We start from the raw sequence: 20,882 nt of genomic DNA, 5'->3' as shown, positions 1-20,882 counted from the left end.
TGTTTTTTTACAACTGAGTTGCATTACTTACCATTAATATGATGTAGGTATTATTTATCTGTTACGGTTATCCATAACGTCAATTATTTCTTATTTTTCTCCGAGCAATACTGCTATGACAAATGAAGTACTCGTAAGTAATCCAATTTAATCCAGCTTTCCATCTGGTTATTTTCACCAAAATGGTGGCCGTACTGCTGCGATGGTTGTTGTTGAATTTTCGCAGACTAAGTGCCAATTTCTCCATAGTCGGTTAGAGCATAACCAGGGAGTACTGGTTGACTTTTGATACATCTGTCATGAATTTTATATGGAGATGACGTTTATAAATCAATCCTTGACGGTTAGATAACCCACTATGGAGAAATTGGCACTTAAGTATATAGAATAAATATGTTGGAGGACGCTGAGGGGTTACTCGAGCTTTACAAAAAACTAACGAACGACAGCCGTCATGCAATCGATACGTTTAATGTAACGAGATAGAGTTAAGGTTAGCGCAGCCGCTCCCTTGACTCTGGAGATAACTATCACAGTACGATACCAGAAATAACGAGAATGTTAGTTTGCGTCTGTTTGTTTTTTCTGTGAATTAAAATTCAACAGCAAAAGCTTCCTTGCTCTCTTTTTAAATTGTTGAGCAGATAGTGCTACATAAATACATATTATGTAGTCTGAGCCTATCTGAAACCTAGTTAAACATTGTGAGATATGGCGTTTCGACTTTCTCCGTGTTCGGCATCATAAGGGTCACAGTGACAGTTAAATAAAGTCCATTTTTCTCTCCACCTTTAGTTTGCAAGGTGCGGGTGCCTATATAAATAGAGTGAGTCGCCCGCGCGCCTCAGTTGGTTTTTGATTTTTGAAGTGAACACTTCGGCAAAATGGCTCAATGTAGCCACGGTTCTCGTCGGCTTCGCTCCGACGGGGAAAAATATAATATTGAATTTGCGGAGTCCTCGCTGCCGGGAGCTGTAGCGTGATGCGGACCAGGCGGCGTGGGGCCTGCCGGCTGCTGCGCACGCAGCCATTGCTGAGGATTTCGCAACGAAGGTTTGAGTTGATAAGCCGTGAGTAAAATGCTATTATTTACTGCTTTTAAAAGCTCAGCCACTGGTCATAATGCTCCGGCGCTTGGGGTTTTTATCCCACGCAGTAGGGTCCGATTCAATAGTCGTGGTGATGATTGATCACATATTCCGGTCCTACTAGTGGCGCTTGAGCTAGATACTTACATTAATGACCGCTTTAAGTAAAGCATATGTTAATTTTATACAGGAAAAAATTATAAAAATATATTTTTCTACCCTCAATTTCTAATATTTTTAGAAAACAGTTGATAAAAACTTTGCTATTACAATAATGCACTTGATTATAGCTTATGTAAGGCTTTACAAACAGGAGCTTTCCAGGACCGTCATAGGATTTTTTACAGGAAGCACGTGGCTCCGAGTTTCAGTATGTTGGGACATTGTGGCATGTGCAGCGAGTAATGTTATCCGCCGGTACCTACCAGCTGAGGGTAGGCAGGCCGATTCGGTGAAATTGAAGTTTCGTGTAACCTGCACCCGGCCCTGTGCTCCCGCGCTGGGCGCCGTCTCGTGGCACCTGCATCGCAGCGTACACCCGGCCCTGCGCTCCTGCCCTGGCCACCGGTTTGTGCCACCTGCATCGCAGCATACACCCGGCCCTGTGCTCCTGCGCTGGCCGCCGTCTCGTGCCACCTGCATCGCAGCGTACACCCGGTCCTGGCCCTGGCCACCGGTTTGTGGTACCTGCATCGCTGCATAGACCCAGCCATGCACTCCTGCCCTGGCGGCTGTACACCCGGTCCTGGCCCTGGCCACCGTTTTGTCCCACCTGCATCGCTGCGCACACCTGGCACTCCTGTTCTGGTTGCCAGATCCAAACGCCCCCTGTCTGGGAAGAGATTTTATGCTCAGCGGAAACGCCTGCACTATTGCTAGCACGGTCATCATCATCATCAGCCATCATTATGAGTGACTTATTTAGAAGGTATCGAGTAACGTGCGCTATTCATCAGTGATTTTGGCATATGCAGACGAACGTTTACTGCCAAGGTTGGTCATGTTAGCCATACAAGGGCACACCAACGAAGCCTGAGTAACCACCTGCAGTCGCCGTAGCCACATCGGCATGGATGACGACAAATCGGGTAACGTGCACCGCTTCTAAAAGTGTTATAGCACTTCAATTTGATGACTCCGCTGAGGTAGGGTATTCTATTAAAGCAGCTTTCTTCTGAACTGCCCAAAGTAACCTGTAGACTGCTCCGGGGGATAGTTGTGCAATCAATTTTTTATTTCGATGTCTCTGCTGAAGAAACTGTCTAATGCAGCTTTTGTTCTAAACTGCCTAAAGATCATTGGACTGCTCATGGGAATGGTGACGTACGGTAAGTACAGATGCGTTACTCTATACTGATGAGAAACGAACGAACGAGAGCTGTCGTGCAATCGGCACGTTTAATACATACAAACAGATATAGCGGCTCGCGCCGCAGTGCACTGAAAGTTCGTTTTTCGGCATATAAAGTGACCCCTCAGACACTATCTTAAGTGACATGACACATCGGCAGATTCCAGCTTTGAGTCTTTTCTTTTCTCGGCTGTGAGCAAAGTGAATCCCACCGGCGAGTGTTCAACCTAAAAGCACTGAGCTAATTCCTGATTTCGTGAAAGTCGCTTTTGCTATACCATACCGCTTCACAAGTTACCGAATTTATTATGATCCTACTGTCGGGTGATCATGATCGGAGTGTCATCACGGTTTCTGAGTGGCACCATATTAGCTGTCTTCCTTATGTCCCAGTGGATTGTGAGTGTGTATCCGAGCTCTTTGTTGAAAAATGCGTGAACCTCCTACGCAGCAGCTGTCTACTAGTTGTGTATCGAATAAATCGAGTAACGGTGCTCTTGCACGAGACGACTACCTTTTGGTAAAATTATAACTTCCACTATTCTGGGAACATGCATATACCTACTGTGTACTGTGTATCACATCACGTGTAGCCGCATCCCTACTCAATGTACGGAGCTAGATAATAAACAATGGCAGTCGTCATTAAATTTCTATGAATTTCGAAGGTCATCATTTGGAGCACAATCCAAAGTGTGAAAGTACCTATTCATGCCTAAACGGCTTCTCTAATATAAATGTATTTTTAATTCGATTCTGGCGCAAACGTTTCATAACTATTTTTCAACACTGTATCTGCTGAAACTACTTAGACTGACTGGTTAAGATGCAGACGTGCCGTTTTCACAATTCCATTTTGAGTAATCCTCAACTGTTTTATGGATCTTTCAGTTAGTTACGTAACAAGTTACCAAGTAAAAAAAAATACTTTTGTCATGCTCGTAAACGCATCTCATTTAGGAGCTCTCTGGCCTCTAGCTGAAGGCTAGAACTGGTATATATATCTACTAAGCTAGTACATAGTTATAACCGGGCAGCGGTGACGTGGCAGCTGCATGATTTATTAGAGTTTGCTGAAGACTTTCTAAATAAGTAATAATGATTAGTCATTATATTAACTCTTTGCAGTTCTTTCAGGATGCAATACCAGGTCGCTGAAGTAGGTAACCTTCCTTAGCTGGACAACAACAAGCGTTTTTGTTTTAAAGAATGTCACAGTTATTCGCCGTTCCACTGTCATATCGATGTCCAAGGACTTTTTCTTGGGTATAGCTAACTACCTAAGTTTACCTATAGATAGCCGCAAGCTATCTGCTGTTGGCGAACTGTCAGTTCTGATTGATAAGTCAGGCTCGAGGTGGCTCGTCCAACTGTCCATGTTCCCGCCACCATGATTGTTGCTTCCACAGATTAGAGAGTCTATGTTGGCTGTCGTTGCATCAGGTCTGATCAGGTACAACTAACATCTTTACGTACCATCTTTATTTAATCGAGCTATTTTATTTTGTTTTATCTAGGTTGACTTAATGGTTTCAAAATCGAACCTACAACAATGTAAGTAGGTACCTACCTACGTACCTTTGAAGTTGCAACAAGGCGAAGCCTTAAGGTTTTGGCCGAGACCTGCCCTTAGTGTTGACGAACATACCTAAAGGTGACCTTGTTAATGTTTTTCATATGAAGTACTGAACATTTTACTTATCCTGGTGGCATGACTGATCATTTACTTACCCAGTTAAGACATGTTAGCCGGGTTTCATTTATCAACTATTATAATTGTTATTGTTGTGTTAATCAATCTATCAATATATTTTATTAATTGATGTCATCTACCAAGGAATGCTGCCAGAGCTCATAATATTCACACATGATGATACAGAATGATAGTAGCCCACAAAATGGGTGCAAAGGCTTATAAAATAACTTTCCTTCCTAGTAGGACTGCACAGGAACTCGTTAACCGCCGAGTTAGTTAGAATACAAAATTAGACTGTGTGTTACTTGTCAATCTAGAATATGAATATAGTGACCTGCATCATGTTTTGAAAAACTGAATACTTAGTTATCCGCCCGTGCCTTCATCTAATATTTTCCAGTAGCTGATGAGGCTGAGATATTTAGTAAAATTATCTTCCCTTCAAGCACCACTCCTCGTTCCAAGGACTAGATGCCGCGCCAGGTGTTGCAGGTCGTGTCGTCGTACAGGGCTGACTGAGCAGGTCCTCGAGGCTCCAGGGTCGGCTGCTGCATCTCTGAGGTCAGTCCAGAATTACATACCCTAGTCAGCATGTGCTGACCTGAGCCCCAGCGGCCTGGATCGATATTCTACATTTTACAGCTTTTAAATATTGTTGCAAAGTATTTCACTGGCTCCATCCATTCGGCTAGTGTATGTTAAAAATATTGCCTTGACAATAACAAGATTTTGATCAATAATTACTTATTAGTATTGCTTTCGAAGAGGCACTGTGTGTATCCATATGTATAAATACCTACCTATATGTATAGGTACATACCTTCCATAACTTTCTGACAAGTCAGGAATAATAAGGAAGTACTTAAAAAGTCTTATGTATACTTATACCTTTCTTTTTAGTATATCTATTACCTAGAAATCTATGCATTATAAATTTATAGATTCAAATATTTATCTACTGATATACTCATCAGTAGCTTATGGGTCACAGTTGGTTTTCTCTCCACCATGCGATAATAAACACATCTCACAATGTTTAACTAGGTTTCAGATAGGCTCAGACTACATAATAGACGCATTTTTCCTGAAATAAAAATGACATATTATGTATCTAGCCTATCTGAAACCTAGTCATTTCTGCATGGTGATATTACAACTGAGGCGCGCGGGCGACTCACTCTATTTATATAGGCACCCGCACCTTGCAAACTAAAGGTGGAGAGAAAAATGGACTTTATTTAACTGTCACTGTGACCCTTATGATGCCGAACACGGAGAAAGTCGAAACGCCATATCTCACAATGTTTAACTAGGTTTCAGATAGGCTAGATACATAATATGTCATTTTTATTTCAGGAAAAATGCGTCTATTAAGTTGATCCACCATGCATCTTATGTTTCGGATAGTCTCTCTTCCAGTCCGAAAAGTTACTTGTATGTAATATATAGCATGTAAAAGTTCCAATTTTATAATGATTTTACTCTTATCTTGTCCTTAACTGTCTTCTATCTACCGTAATCTACCTATGTATCTTCAGCCACAAAAAGGTTAATTTTATATTTGTAATACCGCTAGTTATAACATACCTATTTATATGTACATACTTATATTTCACTCTTATTATACTTACAGAAGAAAATGTTACTTTTTAACCTAAGATTGTAATATATTATTTTATATATAAATTATGTATAAAATATACATAGTGCGTTAAGTATACGTAGCCTAATGATATTGTCTTGAAAACTTATCCATTGTCAAATTCAAATTTTATATTGATGTTATTACCTAATTACTTTACAAAAATATTTCCAAATATTATTAATCAGTCTTGTAAGCTGCTTAAATCTCTTGAGTGGAATAATTTACTCAGGGCGATATCATTGGGGCATGAATAACTAGAAATATAAATTAAATGTTATAATGATATTCCGGAATTCGGTAGGTTCTTCAAAAGGATCTGAATTTTCCTTTTTATGATATTTGTGATTTCATTGTACCAATTTAAGCGAACATAAGTATAGGGTCCTCAATACTCGTTTAAGATTTCAGTCTAGATGGTGAATATTGATATTAACTACCTTACAGTTAATAAAGGACATTTATAAATACCTGTTACGAAATGTAAGGGGAGAAATGTATACGTTCAATGGCCATTTGATTGTCATTTAATAATGATAATGATAAGCAAAAAACATGATGTTACTTATTACGCATTTATTATGTTTATTTTAAAGCATTACTACCCACCTAGAAGACATGTATAATGTACCTACTTATAGGTATGTACTTCATGAAAATTAAATTGGTGCAAATAAATAGTTATATAAAATAGTACATAATGTAACAGAATAAGCTCTCGGAGACATTCGAATCTCGCAAATGCATTTACAACTTTTATTTCAATAGAATTATTTAAATTTGTGTTTGCTGTCTAAACAATATTTAAAATATTCTCTATACTTAATATTCTGATATTACTTACCTACGTGTTAAACGAGTTTTTTTGTGAATTCTTAATAAAGATAATGAAATGGTACCAAAGAAACTCCGTGGGGCCATGAGACCCTAGTCACTGTTGTACTTACCAAAGATGTAATAAAGTATAAACTAAAATGTTCAAATTGAAAACTGCCTTTCATTTTTAGCATCACCTTGTTGTGGATCTGTTTATCGAACGTTTTTAAAAATTGACCAAAAATTACTACTGTCTACCGGTATTTTTTTGCATGAGGAAGGTAAAGTATCTTATAGTATATATTTTTAGTAAGTATAGATGTTTGTGATGCTCTTTGAAAGAGGTCTATTGATGATGACCTACATACATTTGATAATATAAATCGTGCCTATAAGTATGCATAGTTTCTGCTAGCTTACAAATGGCTTCCAATTTTGGTGTAACAGTCAAATATTATTATTCCTATCTCGAAATCGTTCCACACATTTGTGGATATTAATTTCATCTTACTCAAGCTAGTAGACAAACAGAACCATTTATAAATGTCTCAGCAAATAGACGGTGAATTCTGATAATTATTATCTCGACACAGAATACTATTGTTGTCAGTAAATACATTTGCACAATAATGCCACCGCTATCATCACTGTTGGGTACAGCTTCGGGTCCAAAGGAGCGTAAAGGTCATAGCTCATTAGAGCCACCCAGCACCAACCCCGCACCGCCTCGCCTCGTGCGGTTAGTATTCTTTTATATGAAACTAGCTGTTCCCGCGCGCTTCACTTCGCCTTAAAAAGTTTTCCCGTGGGAATTCCGGAATCAAAAGTAGCCTATGTTCTTTCCCAGGGTCTAGACCGTATGTATACAAAGTTTCATTCAAATCCGTTCTGTAGATTTGGCGTGAAAGAGTAACAGACAGACAGACACAGTTACTTTCGCATTTATAATATTAGTTAGGATTGTATGCATATGCGCTCACTATATCAACTATGTAGCATCGCCGCATCGCCTCAGTCGCATGCCCTCCGCGTGCGGACGACGGGTGGACCACACGGTTAAAACATTCTGCTCGCACGACGGTTCGTTGGCGATTCGCCGCTCCCTCCCTTCATTGTTAACAAATATCTGGACTAACCGGTCTCCAGTCGTAGACCACGCGGGTCCACCAGCGGCCAGCGTGAGGTCCACTGGTTGACGATGCGAGGTCTACTGGTTGACCGCGCGAAGTTTATTATTGATAACGCGGTGTCCACTCGTGGACCACCTGTCGACAACAAGTGGACGACGTGCGACGATGCGGGGTGGCTCTAATGAGCTATGACCTTAAAGTCCACTTTTCACACATATGGGGGGCGATACGCACGGAGCACGGAGCGGAGATGGAAGAAAAGTCACATAAAAATACCGCATACACATCAAGTGAAATGAACAAAACGTAAGTAAAACCTTAACTTCTTATAGACATAGAGGAACATAAGCGGGAAATATTTTTATCTCCAATATCCTTACTTATATTGATAGGACATAATATCACACTGAAAATGTGGTCAGCGAAATCCACTCGTAAAAAACCTTCACACCATCCCCACAATCACCTAATAAAAACTTTAGTGTTATGTGCGTGAAGCGTCCTGAGTCTTGACCCTACTAATACTCGTGGTATACCCACTGGCGCGTAGTTTCTATTTCATAGTAGTCATCAATACTATACAGGGTGAAAAATATATTGGGCCATGGAAGGGAAGTACCTTAAATCATAAAGTTTCATTTTCTGAAGAAGTCATATTTTGTTTAGACCTTTACATGATAACCTAGCAGAAATTCCGTAACTGTATTAGGTATGTAATGACTGTATATCGATATATATATGGTTAATCATCTACTAAACTAATCAATATCCATTGGTAGTAATAATAAATATCTGAGCCATCTAGACAGCATAGCATTTTATCGTATAAATAAAGCTAGAGAACTCAACATTCGCGAACAGTCATTACATTCCATTTGAAAATGACAAACTTCCAGTGACAAAATTATGGTCCATAAGTCACTGAAATTACAATGAAAAACACTTAAGTTATCACGTGGCCTGTTATTACAAGGGCAATGGCCTGATAATGATGGATCGACGTATAAGGGTGCTTTTCCACCAGAGATGTGCTATGCAGCTATGCTGCGAAGATGTGATATCTACGCTACGAAAATATGTGACCGTTTCCACCAATACTACGCTAGGTAGCTGTGCGAGGAAGATGCGCTACGAAGATGCGCCGCCGCAAAGTAGCTGTGCGAGAAAGATGCGCATCTCGAGCTTTTTGCTTCCACGATGGCATGTCTACTTTCAGTGAAAAACGCGGGCATACTGTAGGTCTGCTCTGCACATACATAGCTACACCACTCGCGATGGTCCATAGCACATATCCATAGCACGCATCCATAGCACACATCCATAGCACGCATCATTCCATACAAAAAACATATCTTAGTTGAATCCGTTTCCACCAGTGCTAAGCTATGTGCACCAATAAATATGATTGGTGGATATCAAACGCATCCATAGCATCGTAGCATAGCACATCTCTGGTGGAAAAGCACCCTAAATCGTACTTTCCCGAGTAAAAGAGCTCTTTGCGGTCAAATAGCGAGATGTAAGCAGTAATGGAAAGCATAATGTAGGTGACCGACTGATAAATAGGAAAGAAACTGAAGATTAACTGAAGGATTACTTAATTACAACAAGTTATTGTAGTAATTAAGTAATCCTATGAGGTGTGCGGAGATGTATTATTTTGATAGCTAAATAATTTAAAAAAATAAAAAACCGACAACAAAAAACCACTAAAATATAAGAAATAATTTACATAAATTTTATGTGACATTACAAATATACCTAAGCAGGAACTGATCTTTTTTGAAGTTGGTGCCATATTTCTTCAGATTACTTTGTCACCGCACCAACATAAAAAAGAACAGTTCCTGCTCTGAATCGGTCCATAAACGGATCCATCGGAACATACATAAAAAAAAGAACTTGACGAATTGAGAACCTCCTCCTTTTTTTGAAGTCGGTTAATAAACAGAATTTAAATAATAATAATATGAAACAGAAATTTTAAAGACTTCGTACATACTTACTTACCTACTTAACTTCCAATAAATGAAAAGTCTTTGCATCCCAATACATTTTTCAGTAACTTGGAGTGCACGAAAGGAGCTTCTTTGAGTGACGAATTACCTCTTATTGAAATCCGCACCCTTAGTTAGCACCTAACGCTTCGGTATCTGATTGGCCAGTTATTTCTCCTCAGTTACCAACCTTAGTATTTTATGATGTTACCATACCATAAGCAGAAAAAGACTTTAATTGATACTGCTTTGTTTTTATTATTTATAAGCGTTAAGTATAGTATTATGTCAGAATACGAGTTTAATAGTTATTTGACTCAGCCTTTCAAATAAATTATTATAAATGAAATATGTTATTTCCATCAACCACACAATAATATTATCACTTTCATTTCTAACAATGTAGGTATGTCGTCTCAATACTACTCTAGTTTTACATAATATAGTCATAAATCTAGGGCGTCTCAGCTGTACTTGTTTATGTGAGACAAGCTAGAAGATAAATTGACAAGTCTTTATCTAGATCTGGCTGAGAAGGAATTATTGATGAGCACTGAACATGCCCTGTTTGTTTTTGCAAATACATTCAGTAAGTATGACAGTAAAGCGTTTGTTGAAAAGATAGAAGGTATAGTGCCACAAACTTATCTGTTCCGGTGAGAGCGAACTAAATTGGTCCATATAATCTATGTCATGTCAATATGAAATTCATTAGTAAGTAATGAGGTATGGACCAATTTAGTTCGCTCTCACCGGAACAGATAAGTTTGTGGCACTATACATATGCACATTTTACGGTGAAAATGGTGTGCGGCTTTGCTGAAGCTCAGCCCCTAGAAACGAAAAATTCGAAATTTTCGTTCAAAAGCTTCATGGTAGTTTTCGCTAGAAACTTGCTTTGTATGCCAGAAAACGACAACATTTCGCACAATATACAACCCTGAACTAGGCGTACTGCCCAGCATGTAGAGATAATTGAACCCGCTCCACTTTGTATACGAATAGGCAGCTGTGGAGTTTCTAGCAACCGTTCCTCTTTTTCAAACATAAGGTTCCACTCCCAGTATCTCATTCATAAAATACGATATCATAATATGTAGGGAACCTACCTAATAAAAAAATATGATTACTATATATTTTACACATAGGTACTCACGTCGTCGTTCTTCATGCTTGGCGTTAGTGCCAAATGAACGGAAAGATCATAAACTCCAACTTTTCAAATTAGCCGGGTTATAATTCACTTTTGTACGGAAACAAGTGACGATAACTTCCGTAATAGGTCCCCAGCACGGAGTATCGTTTGTGCTAAGTTTATACTTTAGTCGCTCTACTTTCAAAAGTCTGAACTAGTATTATTCGATGCAGATTTTCTCTGCTTCCAAAGTAAATTAATAATTTTAAACTTGATGGTAAAAATTGTCGTAGCAGTAGTTGAGAAGGAAGTATATTACGGACAAGAAGCGTGTTTGTAGTTCATTAATGAAATAATATTAAAATGTAAAGCCAACAAAGATTTTTTAAATGATTAACCTTATAAATTCAATTTTATAAATAAAACTTGACCTTGGTTTTCTTTCATAACAAACAAAATTATGACTGTATCAACTGTTGTTTGTTAAAATACTAAATAATATATGCGTCACAACGGATGTAGGTTTGATTCAAAAGTGTTTTAATAGAAATAAAATAAAATTATTAAGTCTACTAAGGCCTTCTACAAGACATGATAATTCGATTACTAATCAACCTATCTGTTATCGTCCTTAAACAATACCTCGTAATCCCAAATCACCGACAAAAATCTTGTCTTTTCTTGTACTTACCAAAAAAGTAAATCATAATTCTGATTGATCGCTAGATAATCTAATAATAATCACAGAATTTTAGATAGCAGAAAAAAATGGTGTTATAAATATTATACGTCGTAGATACAAGTGTCACAATTGCTGAAATGTTTAAGTTTGTTGTAGTGTTGGCTTTGGCCGTTTGCGCGGTGGTGTTAGCTGATGATGGAGTGGAACCCATCACCCTGAACTACCATGAGGAGGTGGGGATCCCCGAGGCGAGGCGGATCAAGAACCTGGAAGATGCTTTTGACGCCATGAAGATAGTTGGTGGCACCGCTGCCCCCCTGGGACAATACCCGTACCAGGTAAGGTTTTTATGTTATTATAGTTATTTATTGTGTGTGGTAAAACATAGTCGACTTACAGGGCCTTAGTGTTGATTGTCATATTTTTTTGAAAAGAAGCTAAAGCTGAATCTTTGATATACAGTAAATTTTGCCCGGGACCGAGAAGAAAGCGAGATGGGAACGATAGATGGCGTCGCATGAGGTCCAAAGGTGAAAGTTAATCGTATTCGGTCAGTAATGTTCCATCGTCTGTTATAGAACTTAAATCGTTATCCTTTGATAACTAGGGCGAAATTAATACTTATTTATTTATTTAATACTTGTTAATTTAATACCCTACGTTGTCGACGCCATGGATTTCCTTAATCTGATCCAATCCACAATTGATATGCCAAGTGACTAATGTCAGCATCAAATCTATTTCTGTGTTTTTCTTTCATATACTGACAAAGCAAGACAGCAAAGCTGCAACTCAGTGATAATCTTTTACCCTTTGACAGCCAATCCTTTGCCATATTATTTGTCACGTTAGTCGCTTTCACCGTGTAAATCGATGTAAATCTACCGATCTATGTCTGCTCCCCAGGCCGGTCTGGTGATCACGCTAACCACGGGAGCCACGTCGGTGTGCGGCGCCTCTCTGCTGTCCAACACGCGCCTCGTCACCGCCGGCCACTGCTGGCGGGACCTGTACAACCAGGCCAGGATGTTCCAGGTACGTTGCTTTCCCGGTGCACGGAAGCTTTGTCTGTGAAAACCTGTAGATACAGCGAAAAGCGGGTGACTCGCTTGCGCATCACCTCCGACTAGCCTGCCATGATGCCAATTATCATATTGAATGAGAATAGAATAGAATAGAATAGACTCACCAGTGGGAAGCTCATATTCTGCGGTGGATTAATACGGGCAGTGCGTTTTTTTTTCATACATTTTTAAGGGGCCTTTCCGCGAAATACGACATAATGGCACGAATTTTTGATTGATAGGTTACTTGAATGACTATTAGAATGCTTTGAAATATGTAGGTATAGGTACCTATAGGTATATTGAATATTTTACGTTTTTAAGTAAGTAGGCCCCTCTAAAAAAACTGTGTTTACAGGCCAACACAGTTTTTTTAGAGGGGCCTACGTATTTAAAACAAACCGCCGACTTGATTATTTAATCTAGCAATAACTTTAAAACAAAATCATACCGGCCTATGACAGTCACCCTGACCTAGATTCGTGATTTTTTGTGTAACAAAGTTATCGAATCAGGTTGATGGAATGAACTAATATTTTTACCGAAATGGTCAGAATTTTAATGCCGAAAATATCTTTTCAGAGTATTTTGACGCTGTTGAAAATATTGAGATATTTAAAATTGATCCTTGATTGCAACTTTAAAAGTACGGAATATTCACCAATTACCATCACTGGAAGATAAATCCTCTGTAATACAGAGTTTTCTAGTTCAGAGGACAGTGCTCATGAAATTATGTATTGTACACACGGCACCTCCAAATGGTTGGCAGGGCACACAAACGTAGTGTATGTGTGCACACTAACGTGGTCTATGTGTGCAATAAAGCAGAAATCGGTAAATACACCAGTAACAAACCACACACACACACACAACAGCACAAACGAGTTTGCGCGTAGGCAAACGCCCTTACACCAGCTGTGACATAAAAATATCAACCGGTCGAGTAAGTCAAATAGTTATAAAATTGACTTGAAGCAAAATTTCACAACTTGTAGCTATACTCTTCGTAGCTCATTGGTAGTATGTTAGACTTATGAAACATAGGTCGTGAGTTCGAGTCCACTGATGGGTATTTTTATTTTACTTTATTTAAATTTAGCGTTAATTTAAACGCTGTTGAGTATAAAATAAATTTATTTGAAATTGACAAATGACTACAAGCTGCATAGCTGTCGACTATTTCTCTTCGCTAAAAATATATGATTCGTTCTTCATTTGAGAAGTAAAACCATTCTACCCTCATACAATATGAATAAACGAAATTAGTTTTTAGTTTTAGTGACAATTCACCTCTGCGTCTGCATAGTGATTCACTTTGTGATTTGTCAATTTATAATTAATTTATCTTCGCAGTCACTATGGAAAGTCATTTGACCATGTTCAAAAAGGCGGAGATAATTGTATTATATGAACAAAATATTACAATTAGTGAAATCGCAAGACGTTTAACGGTAAGTAACATAGAATTGTAAATATTTTATTTGACTGTTAGAATATTTGTATTTGTATAAGCTAAGTATTTGTTTTTTTTGTTTGCAGAGGAGAACTGTTCAATTATGGGTTCACCGATACGCAGATTCGGGACAGTAGTCGTCTATACGGATGCATCACCACGCCATCGAGAAATCGTAGCTGCACATAGCGCTGATCCGTTCTGCAGCACCCGTTCTACGGCCACAACACATAATCTATCCCTACAAACCGTACGGGTTCACTTGCGTGCTGCAGGGTTGCGGTGTCGGAGGCCGACGAAGAAAATTGCTCTAACCGATCAGCATCGTCGAAACAGAGTGCGTTTTGCGACTGACTATTTTAAACTTTGATTGGTGCAACAATGTGGTGATATTTAGTGATGAAAAGTCCTTTAAGTCAGACAAGGATGGATGGTAAGATATTATGGCGAAAAAGTGGTGAAAATTATAGTTATTGGGGTTAGCTCAGTAATTTTTATTTTTCCATTTGTATAAGATTTTAGTTATTTTGTTAAATACTTATTATTATTTACAATTATGGGTAAGCCAATGTGTTAATGATGTTATTGTTACTGAGGTTGGAATAAGTTATCTTATTTCTAGCTAATTAACATGTTGATTCATATAACTAATGACTTGCCTATTTACTTTAGTAAAACAGCCAGTCCATCCTTTTCTGATGTTTATTATGATTTAAAACTGCTAATTGAAAATTTTCCTTATTAATATAAACTACAACTATGTTTTAAAACGAAAAACAACAAAAACGTAACATCCTTACCCCCTTATTCATAGAAAAGTTACAATACGTTTTAACTAATAAACTGTTTTGTCCCTCTCTGTCAAAGAACAAATTGTTCTTTGTCGGAGAGGGACAAAACAGTTTATTAGTTAAAACGTATTGTAACTTTTCTATGAATAAGAGGGTTAATGTTTATGTTACGGCAAGAATAAATTTTGTAATTTTAACACTTAATAACTTGTTTCATTTACTTTCTGTGTTGCTCTTATTCGTATATACTACAATACTATTATTAGCCATATTAAAAAATAAACTAAATCTATAAAAAAAAACAAAAAAGGAATTTTGCAAGTTCACAGGGATTTGAACCACCATACCGATTATTGTAAGTCTTGTATCATACCAACTGAGCCATTCAATCTATTACAATTCATTGCAAAATTTTGCTTCATATCATAAAAACAATGAATCATTGTCACTGGCACAACTACATGCTTACAATATCCGTGTGTGGGTTGCCCAGAACTAAATAATAACGTCGACGTCGCTGACACACACATACACTACCTACGTTAGTGTGCCCTGCCAACCATTTAACGTTGCCGTGTGTACTTTTTACATCTATTATTGGCTTTTATAAATAAAATAAAAAAAGTTTAAATATTTATGCACCGTCGTGGAAACTACCCTAAATTCCACAATTGAAAATAATTCAGTACACGGAAGCGCCTTATATTTAGGATAAACTAGCTATTCCCGCAAGCTTCACTTCGCCATAAAAAGTTTAACCGTGGGAATCCCGCGATAAAAATTAGCCTATGTGTTAAATCCAGGGTATCAGCTACTTCCATACCAAATTTCATTACAATCAGTTCACCTTTTTTGACGTCAAGAGGTAACAAACACAAACACACGCATACTCACAAACTGTCGCCTTTATAATATTAAATAAGTAGGATATTTATTCACAATGTACTTCCAGGTGGTCCTAGGCTCCACTCGGCTGTTCTCCGGAGGCACCCGCGTCAACACCAACCAGGTGCAGACGCACGCCAACTACAACCTCAACAATCTGAACAACGACATCGCCATGGTCGTCATCCCGAGGATCAACTTCAACAGTCGGTTTCATTTGTTTTGTTTATTTGAGCTGTTGGGTTGGAATATAAAACCAAATGCTAACGTATTTAACCTCGAAATACGTTTAGCGTTTGGTGAAATTCTACCTAAAAAGTGTGAAGAAACATAGATACACGCATAACTCGTATTATTTCACATGGTCACATATTTTGATTTTGCAGTAGGTATGTGGACTGTGGTATATTCAAATTAATTGACCCTAGATATTATGGCAATATAAACTAAAATAAAATCTCAAATCTATTTTAAACAATATCAGCGGCCGCAGCACGGGTATGTTATTGACGTCGATAAACTCGTTTAATGCGCGTTCTCTCAATCAAAGCGCCATATTGTTCGTCATATGGCCAATCAGTGACGTTTATCTACGTCGATAACGAACCCGTAGGTTACGTAGTACCCGCGAAGCGGCAGCAAGTGCGCTACCGCACGCGACATAAATCGCAAACTTAAGCAGCGTAATGTTTCGCACGTATCCTAAATTTAATAAAATTCTATAATTTCCAGACAACATCCAGCCGATCCCCATCGCGACCGGCAACAACGACTTCGTGGGCAACTGGGTGCTCGCCTCCGGGTTCGGCAGGACCAGTGACTGTATGTATTGTTTCATTGTTATGTAAATGTTGTATCGGTCTCCGTTGCTCAATTATTTTCTGGAATATAAACATCCCGAGTCAACTAAAGTCTCTAAAGCCCATGACCTTCTTAAATGGTTACCATAGTTACCGATATTACTATACTGTCCAACATCAAGTCAACGACTGTCAACACCAGAACTCCTCAACAGCATATTGCGTCTGATACCTTAAGGGTGGGTTGCACCATTTAACTTTAACTATTACAAACGTCAAATCTCTTGAATCAATCTTCAAGAGATTTGACGTTTGTAATAGTTAAAGTTAAATGGTGGAACCCACCCTTAGAAATCATTCACCACAGTAACCGATTTTCTAAGAAGAACCACAGCATTTAAGGTTAAACGCCGCCAATAAAAAAGAGATCCCGACGAATTGAGATCCTCCTCCTTTTTTTGAAGTCGGTTATAAAATAAAAAAGACATAATATCCGTATAAAAGCGTTTTTTCTCAAAATTTACACATTTCATGCCCACTTCACGCTAATTCAAATTTTAACAACCTATTTCCCAGAACCTAGAAATTAGTAAGTAGTAACATTAAACGCTACACTTTCACTCCCCAGCGGCCGGCATCTCCAACAACCAGTTCCTGAGCCACGTGACCCTCCAAGTGGCCAGCAACAGCGTCTGCGCCGCGTCCTACGGCAGCAGCACCGTGGTCGCGTCCACGCTGTGCACCAGCGGCGCCGGCGGACGCGGCACGTGCGGCGGAGACTCCGGCGGCCCCATCGCTGTTACTAGCGGGGGACGGAGGGTCTTGGTGAGTACGGATATGCGGATGGAGGGTCTTAGTGAGTATATAGATGATTGCAAGAGACCTATTGCTAGAACTGATAAGAAAGACTCTATGATACTTCCTTTTTTAACACCCTGTATCATTTTCGAACGGTTCAAAACATAGATATTGCTTCTGAAACTTCAAAAGCAGAACCTCGATTGCAATTTTCAGCGCATACGTGTAAAATGACCATCCGTAATTATTATGGCCCGAAATTGCATTCCATATTTTTGAAATCATCAATAAAATGGGCAAAAATGAAATATCGCTTGTATTTTATCTGTTTGCATTTGATATTTTTAATTTATTTGCTCAACACGTGTTCGCCGACCAATGCTTAATCCGCACGTGTCACCGTTTAAAAGCATTGAAATTAGTATAGAACCAAATCCCTTGGGTATGTGCACGTAGTGGATTATACTATGTACCTATCTGTAATATTATGCATATAAGTTATAGGTAAATACCTATATGATAATGCTATCGGTCATGCACATCGTTTAACGTAAGACTGATACTTATACATAAGTATTTGCAAAAATTCCAAACTTTTACTTGTGCATAATTTTATTATAATAATGGAAATTAGGCGGATGATGGTAGACCGTAGACTAGACCGACGCTGCCGCTGCCTGGCGTACCTCACCCAAAGGTTAACCCTGCTAGGCTATAGTACGGTGCGCAAAATGCGCACTTCAATCACTTCACACGGCGGCGTCGAGAGCGAGTGCGACAAAACTTGCCCCGTGCCTTATGGTCATACAGCGAGGGAATGCAGCCTTTTCGTGGCGTGCATAAGAGCATAAGACCATCACATTAATTTGTAAATATATTTTTTTGCAAGTTTTTTAATTATTATTTGTTTATTCCCCAGGTGGGTGTGGTGTCGTTTGGCTCGAGCCGCGGCTGCGCCATCGGGCTGCCGGCGGGGCACGCGCGAGTCACCTCCTTCGCCAGCTGGATCCAGGCGCGCATGTGAACAGACACGGATTATTGAATATTGGAAAACTAATACAAATATAAAAATGATAAATGACTTTTTTATCCCACCAATATTGAAGTACAATTAACAGCGCATGTGAACAGACACAAGGAACCTTAGCGGTTAATGGATTACTTTATATTAAATAATAAATAAAAATATGTATAATAAAAATAGATAAGTAAATATGGCTTTTTTAATCCCACCAATACACTCCTAAACGGAAAATCTGCAATATTGAACAGACACGGTGGATGATTAGCACTTAATGGAATATTTGATAGGTACCTTTATTGGAAAACATATAAGTAACAATAGATACCTAAAAAAAATAAGAATTGATGATTTTTAAATGCGAAGCCTGGTAGGAGATTGTTACTTGTTGAGATATAATATGACACAACAGCTTTTCTAATTAGCAACCGCCCCATTTTTCAAAGTTGGTTAAAAAGCAAAAGAATTCCGGAGAAAAAAATACTTACGTTTCAATACAGTTAATTTATAAGTACCTATAGCTAGACCGGCACTAGATAATAAATAATTTCTATAATATATCTTTCCGGTACTAGGTAACAAGTGAACCTGGGACTTCTGGCCCATGAACCCGGCACATCAGCCATGAGGCCATAACGGCCCTTCCTCGAATGCTCCATTTTAATGGCCATTGACTTTAATCACCCGGATAGATTCAACCCTTTTAGCCAATTTTCTCGACAATTTATTGCAGAAATAGTTAAGGTTTAGCTGAGTTTTTGTTCCGAGAATATTTTGGTTTTTATACGGAAATTACAAAATAACATTATATAGGTACTTGTTCTAAGAACTTAGGTGTATACAGTGTATACCTGACAATCCGAAAAAGATCATCTCAATCCAATAAATTTGGAGCTTTTGTAAAGTTTTTTGTTAACAGACTCAATAAAGATTAACCCGTACTATATAATTATTATGTCCGTCCCCACCCGTATATTACCGTCCGTTACATTTACATACAAAAATGCTGTAAATAAATGGTTTTGTAAATCGATATACTTATCTGTAGGTACATACGAGTAATATATCTGAAAAATTATGAGGCTGCTACGTAGTGATCTATATCTCTCATTCATAACTTAATGGCAACAAACTTCTTTACCTCAATATTGATGAAATCATAATTAGGTAAGTATTTCTATGATAATTTTGCGGCTTAACGTATTGCTGACGCTAAATTTGCAAACTGCCCTGTAATTCCACATATATATTTTTTTAAGTCTTTCGCCCTTTTCAGAGTTGAGGCAGTTACTGCTACGCTAAAGTGGATCCTGTAATTAAGTTTCCAAAGAGCATTATGGGCGAATGTTGTCAAAATGCTAATGGTATACAGCCGTCAAGGAATTTAAGCTTGCCACACCACCGACCGAACTAAATTCAGTTGTATTTTTTTGTACCTATGTTATACCTAGCCTTTTTGCGGTAAACGCTATGTAGTATTTAAAGCAATTTTTCAGGCAGGTGCCGGACACAGACAAACTAGGGACGGTTAATCGAAATTTTATCAGCAACACGCTACAAAAAATATTGCCGAAAGCAGTGTGAATTATTTCCGTAATCATTCTCAGTATATTTTGCAGGCACTTTCACGACTTTATTAATAGCGAAAGTCTAGATTGTAACACTACCCGATAGATTGTTTTTAAAGAGCACTTTTTCTTTCACGAAAAATCATACAATGTGGCAACTTATACCTACTCGTAAATTTGTAAGAAAAATAACTTTTCCATAGTAAAAAGTCATGTGACCAATAAATATTTCGTAGAAAATATTTTTTTCTGTAGTAAGTTTTCAAAAGTCGTATACTAACATGTTGAGTTACCCTATTTCAGCTGAATATACCCTTTTTTACACCCTGTAAAGTCCTTGAACCGACTTAATAAACTGCGAGAATGTAGGTTGCTACCAAGTTTATAATGCAATCAAGCTTTTGTTGTTGTGTGCTGCAAACACATGCGGTCACTAGATAGTTAGTTCGCAAGCTTATTAATTATCTGACTATGTTACGGATTCAAACTAATAAGCGTTCTATGTTCACTCATGCCGACTGTCGTACCGCAACAACCGCGGGTGCTTTTCCACCAGAGATGTGCTATGCTACGATGCTATGGATGCGTTTGATATCCACCAATCATAATTATTGGTGCACATAGCTTAGCACTGGTGGAAACGGATTCAACTAAGATATGTTTTTTGTATGGAATGATGCGTGCTATGGATGTGTGCTATGGATGCGTGCTATGGATATGTGCTATGGACCATCGCGAGTGGTGTAGCTATGGCGCCGCCGTCCCCGTCGTTTCCCTACTATCGATACATAGCATAGTTCGAGATGCGCATCTTTCTCGCACAGCTACTTTGCGGCGGCGCATCTTCGTAGCGCATCTTCCTCGCACAGCTACCTAGCGTAGTATTGGTGGAAACGGTCACATATTTTCGTAGCGTAGATATCACATCTTCGCAGCATAGCTGCATAGCACATCTCTGGTGG

General features: G+C 38.5%; 1 protein-coding gene across 1 annotated transcript; it reads left to right on the top strand.

Moving 5' to 3' along the window:
* Positions 1-11,652: 11,652 nt before the first annotated feature.
* On the top strand, positions 11,653-18,405 carry LOC119692705 (collagenase). Its single transcript, XM_048627389.1, has 6 exons — positions 11,653-11,875; positions 12,444-12,572; positions 15,801-15,939; positions 16,466-16,555; positions 17,162-17,358; positions 18,251-18,405. Exons 1-6 carry the CDS (start codon positions 11,675-11,677, stop codon positions 18,353-18,355), a joined length of 861 nt encoding a protein of 286 aa, XP_048483346.1. The 5' UTR covers positions 11,653-11,674; the 3' UTR covers positions 18,356-18,405.
* Positions 18,406-20,882: the final 2,477 nt, after the last annotated feature.

Source organism: Plutella xylostella, chromosome 18 (genome assembly GCF_932276165.1).
Source record: "Plutella xylostella chromosome 18, ilPluXylo3.1, whole genome shotgun sequence".
Classification (NCBI taxonomy): Eukaryota; Metazoa; Arthropoda; class Insecta; order Lepidoptera; family Plutellidae; genus Plutella; species Plutella xylostella.
This window is presented reverse-complemented; position numbering and strand designations above follow the sequence as displayed.

What these genes read in the sequence shown, in the direction of transcription:
- LOC119692705 (XM_048627389.1), top strand. Translation starts at nt 11,675, where the DNA reads ATGTTTAAGTTTGTTGTAGTGTTGGCTTTGGCCGTTTGCGCGGTGGTG. An exon ending in TGGGACAATACCCGTACCAG is followed by an intron (nt 11,876 to 12,443) that starts GTAAGGTTTTTA and finishes TCTGCTCCCCAG; the next exon opens with GCCGGTCTGGTGATCACGCT. An exon ending in CCCGAGGATCAACTTCAACA is followed by an intron (nt 15,940 to 16,465) that starts GTCGGTTTCATT and finishes TATAATTTCCAG; the next exon opens with ACAACATCCAGCCGATCCCC.